This window comes from Zingiber officinale, chromosome 2B (genome assembly GCF_018446385.1).
Source record: "Zingiber officinale cultivar Zhangliang chromosome 2B, Zo_v1.1, whole genome shotgun sequence".
Lineage (NCBI taxonomy): Eukaryota > Viridiplantae > Streptophyta > Magnoliopsida > Zingiberales > Zingiberaceae > Zingiber > Zingiber officinale.
In genome coordinates, this window is record NC_055989.1 from 8,138,446 (window position 1) to 8,143,316 (window position 4,871).

Consider the following 4,871-nt stretch of genomic DNA (forward strand, 5'->3'; position numbering starts at 1 on the left):
CCCTAGGTGGAGAAAAATCCTAAGGGGCGGCAACCTTAGGTCCTAGGGGGTGGTAACCCTAGGTGAAGGAAAACCCTAAGGGGCGGGAACCTTAGGTCCTAGGGGGTGGTAACCCTAGGTGGTGAAAATCCTAAGGGGGGGTAACCTTAGGTCCTAGGGGGTGGTAACCCTAGATGGAGAAAAACCCTAGGGGGCGGTAACCCTAGGTCTTAGGGGGTGGTGACCTTAGGCAGAAAGTCCAGCCAGTCAGGAGGACCAGACTGTCATCAGATAACTCTCTTAAGTGGAGTAGGTGAGGACGCGTTCCCCACAGAGGGAACAGTAGGCGTCGAGTCGACCTAGGTTTTCCGGTCAGAAATCTGAAGTCAGACCCGGGCAGTCCAGAGACTGTCAATTACTGTTTTTACTATATTTTATGTGTGCTAACATTGTCTTACACCGACGACCCAGAGACTTAATTGCTAACGAGACGATTCGACGAAGCTGCGACTTGACACCGACGACCCAGAGACTTAATATTATTATTTTTCTGTAACGACCCGGTCCTTTGACCTCTTGGGCGACCCTTGTGGCGGCCCAACTGGCGTCTCTTATGTCGTCGGCCCATTTGGCGATCTCTCATGTCGTCGACCGATGACCCTTTGGTCGTGCCGTTACTCACTAGGACTTTCCACCCCTGGCAGTGGATTTTTGCCTCCCCCGGGATTCGAACTCTAAACCTCCAGATTTAAGCACTAGAGTTTATGAATCCTGGTAGCCAAGTGAGCGGCGCTCACTTGGCTACCAGGATTCATAAACGCTAGTACTTAAGCCTGGAGGTTTAGAATTCGAATCCCGAGGGAGACAAAAATCCACTGCAGGGGTAGAAAGTCCTAGTGAGTAATGACACGACCAAAGGGTCGTCGGTCGACGACATGAGAAGTCGCCAAATAAGCCAATGACATAAGGGCCGCCAGTTAGGCCGCCACAAGGGCCGCCCAAGAGGCCAAAGGGCCGTATTTGTCATATTCCCCCTTCATTTGGGTTCGTATTTGTCATATTCCCCCTTCATTTTCTGAATTGTTTGAAGGGATTTTCCATCCAAGAAGGAATGTTTCATCTATGTGATCCATAGTGCCATCTTCAACACCCAGATGTTTCACTATCCTTGATAATATGATCTGAAAACTTTTGTTAAGCTAATCATTTCAGCTGCTTTAAATTAAAGCTTTTTTTGGCAACTAGAGTGACCAAGAAAAGTATTGTCTTGCTGCATTTGAAAGACAATTGATTGATGAAAATTGTTACCCAGAAGGCCAGAACCCTCATAGGATCAGATCAGGAGCTGCAGTATTGGAAGATGTTAAGAGCTTGTTGTTGTTATTTTTGTCGTGGTCTATGAATGAGACAAAACCCAACAAATGACCATTTAGAGAGGTTTGTAGTTGAAGGATCAGGTGGAAGTGATTCATCATCTTATAATCGCAAATTGAATGCTTTCTGGGATGTGGAAAAATAACAATTTATCATGTTTTTCAATGGCATGCTAATTTTACCTTGTAAAATTTTTTAATCCATTGTAGAAGCTGAGGGGAATTGTTAGCCCCGTACAAGTATTCACTCTCCGTATAGTCTACTATGTTGTTGTGGCTTTAAGATTCAATTATGATGTATTATTGAAATTTTTTTTCTTTAATGGATAATATAACTCAGAATGTTGACTATCCGGATGGGCCAGACCAATCGACTCAGGTTTAATGTTATCTGACTTGATTAATCAATTACTATGTCGTTGTGTCATCAAAGAATGCACAACTTTGATACCCTCAGCAAAACCAAACTATAGCAATGGGGGAGATCCTCAGTTTCCAGTCCATGCCACACCCGTCCTTGTTCATGATGACACCAATAACCGGCGACAAGTTCCCCGATAAGAATCGTGTACAATCTAATCTTGTGCCAAATTCTAATATACTTCTTTAAAATGTTCGTATGTAATGCACCATGGACATCTTAAATCGAAATGGAAAAACAATTAATTAAAATGAGCGCTATAGCCCTTTTATTCAAACAGGAAAGATGAAATACGAGCAGTGTTCGAAGAGATTAAACCCTAGATCTACCACCACTTCAATTGCAACCCCACCCTACAAGGCTAGATAAGACATGTCTAATCATGTTCAACTAGCGTAGTTGCACATCGCAAAGCTGCAGACTGCCCTTTCGGTGCCTTTCATGGGGCACATAGACCCACACTTGCCGCAATGCTCATTATCGGTCAGTAGGTCGACGCATGCGCCGCCACAGCAAGACTTGTTGAACGCGCATCGCTGCCCGCAGCCGCCGCAGTTCTGTATGTCGCTCTGCAGGTCAGCACCTTGGCACATGCCTCCCTCGACTGCTAGGTGGCTTATCCCCCGAAGACCTTGCTTGGCCTCCGCCGAAGCCAGTGCGAATGCTACTAACGCAAGGAGGAGAACGATGACCTTCATGATTCAGTTTAACTCGCTAACTTGTTGATTCTCAAAGCCCAGGGGAGGGTTTGAATTTATAGAGCGGTTTAATTTGAATAGGGAAGGAGAGGACAAAATATGAAAGTGAGTGATTATTCCATTCAATTATTCTGGCATACTATTAAATTAGAATCTAACTGTTAATTCTAATTTGTATTTATTGCTTGTAATATATATGATATATGTTATTTCCATTTATAATTCCTTCAAATGTAATTTAAATATATTTATTTTGTTTCGGGAGGAATGAATTAATTGGTTCCAACCATGTATAATTAAAAGCGGTAAGCGAGTATATATATTTATTTTCTGGCCTCGTATGCATTGCTCCAATAAGACCAGGGTAAAATGATGTAAGCGAGTATAATAAACCCGGCCAACATATTGAGTATCACAAATGCAGGAAAAAGCAAAGGATCCCCTAAGAAGCTCGTGATCGTCAACCAATCGAATGAAAGTGATCCGATGGCGAGCCCATTAAACCCAGAGCCAATTTGCTGTGCAGTGATCGAGTCCTTCCATATCCAGCACACAACGGAGAGGCCCGTTATGGAAGGGAAGAAGTAAGAAGGAATGATGGTGTAAGCAAAAGCTGCAACGGAGACTAAAAAAAAGAATTGAAAAACTGATAATTCTCCCTTTGGCCTCTTATCCTTCTCGTGTAATGCTCTGAGAATTAAACAAGAGTAAAACAAACATTATATTTATATATATCAATAATTTCTTTTAATCAGGAATATAATAACAAGTTAAAATTAACCTACTTGTAAAATGAGATGCTGGGAATAACACCGGGCCACCACATGTACGGTGAATCCACTAAAAATTTTAAGAACAAACCGGCAAATCCAAACCCCAAGAACTACAGGATCGAATGCATGCAAATGTTATGAAATTGTGTATATATATATTTTTAGAAATAAATTTGGCATGCACCTGAGTCGATATGACCAAGAATAAGGCTGGCCAAAATTGAATTTCTCTATGGTAGAAGATCTTGGCTATACTGATGTTTAAAAAGCCGGGACTCGAAATTGAGTTGACAAGGATGGAGGTGGTGACATGTTCTTTGATATTGAAGGGGCAAGGATTCAGCGAAAAGCTCCACCTTGTGCCCGGGATTCTCACTGATTTCTCCGGCAGAACCTTGGCTAACAGATTCCCCACTATGAGCAGGATGATGTCGATACAAACGGATGATATGCTAATCACCTGCCGCCGGAAAACGCCAATTCGGAGCAACACCGTCTGCAGGATGCAGAGTGGCATGCCGACAAGCCATGTGCGAAAAGTTAGCACTTGCAGTGTCGGATCATCCGTCGGAGGAACTGTCAGTCGCACTTGCTCGATCGGCGAATCGTCGGCCATCTTATTATTACCTGAGAAAATAATTGATCCACATGAAAAATTAATTAGTGCAAGATAAAATTATTAAGATATGCGACTTTGTTTATAGAATATTGGAAGCATAATACATACGGGAAATAATAGGAAAGAGATTATAGTGATTTCAATATATAATTAATACCATAGAGTGTGTGGGGAAATAATAGGAAAGAGATTATAGTGACTTCAATATATAATTAATACCATAGAGTGTGTGTATGTGCATATATATCAAAAGTGCAGGAGAAATATTAATCACTCATCACTCTCAAAATAAATAATTAATACCATAGAGGTAACGCAATGCACTCTCAATACTCATCACTCTATGGAATCCATCCAAGAATTTAAAGAGATACAAGATGATAATTTTCTAACAAGTTTAAAAGCTCAAATATATTTCAATCTCAAAATAAATCCATCGCCCAACAATACAAAAGATAGCCTTTATAGGCAAGGCTTGGAACAACCCTCCAAGATGAGTCAAAGATGCATTAATGAGATTATATTTTCTAAGGGCTCATTAAATGAGATTTATAATTCCTAAGGCTTTGAGAAGTATACCGAATGACTAGTCCTAACTAAGGTTAGGTAAATGAAAGTACAAGCGGGTCTAAAAAGTGAAGACCTAGTTGAAAACTAGACAGTCGAAGTCCTTGCGGGACTAGACAGTGAAGACCTAGCTGGGAACTAGACAATAGAAGTCCTAGTGAGATTAGGCAGTGAAAAACCTAGTTGGGAACTAGACAATGAAAATTCTAATGGGGTTAGGTAGTGAAGACATAATTGAGAATTAGAAAATGGAAGTTCTAACAGGGCTAGGCAATGAAAAAGTCCAAGTGGGATCAAAAGTTGACTAGACACTTGATGATTGAAAGTCCAACGGGAAGTTAGCACAAGATGAAAACTCTAAGTAGATTAAGGGTTGACCGGACACTTGGTGAAGAAGTCCCAGCAAGTCAAGATTGACCATATGCTAGACAACAAAAAATT

General features: G+C 41.3%; 1 protein-coding gene across 1 annotated transcript; it reads right to left on the reverse strand.

The window, feature by feature from the left end:
• Positions 1-2,794: 2,794 nt before the first annotated feature.
• LOC122048133 (oligopeptide transporter 5-like) lies at positions 2,795-3,877 on the reverse strand. Its single transcript, XM_042609736.1, has 3 exons — positions 3,429-3,877; positions 3,257-3,354; positions 2,795-3,161 (listed from the first exon to the last, which is right to left on the reverse strand). Exons 1-3 carry the CDS (start codon positions 3,858-3,860, stop codon positions 2,795-2,797), a joined length of 897 nt encoding a protein of 298 aa, XP_042465670.1. The 5' UTR covers positions 3,861-3,877.
• Between the last annotated feature and the right edge of the window lie 994 nt (positions 3,878-4,871).

What these genes read in the sequence shown, in the direction of transcription:
- LOC122048133 (XM_042609736.1), bottom strand. Translation starts at nt 3,860, where the DNA reads ATGGCCGACGATTCGCCGATCGAGCAAGTGCGACTGACAGTTCCTCCG. An exon ending in TCTTGGTCATATCGACTCAG is followed by an intron (nt 3,355 to 3,428) that starts GTGCATGCCAAA and finishes TCGATCCTGTAG; the next exon opens with TTCTTGGGGTTTGGATTTGC. An exon ending in CCCAGCATCTCATTTTACAA is followed by an intron (nt 3,162 to 3,256) that starts GTAGGTTAATTT and finishes TTTAATTCTCAG; the next exon opens with AGCATTACACGAGAAGGATA.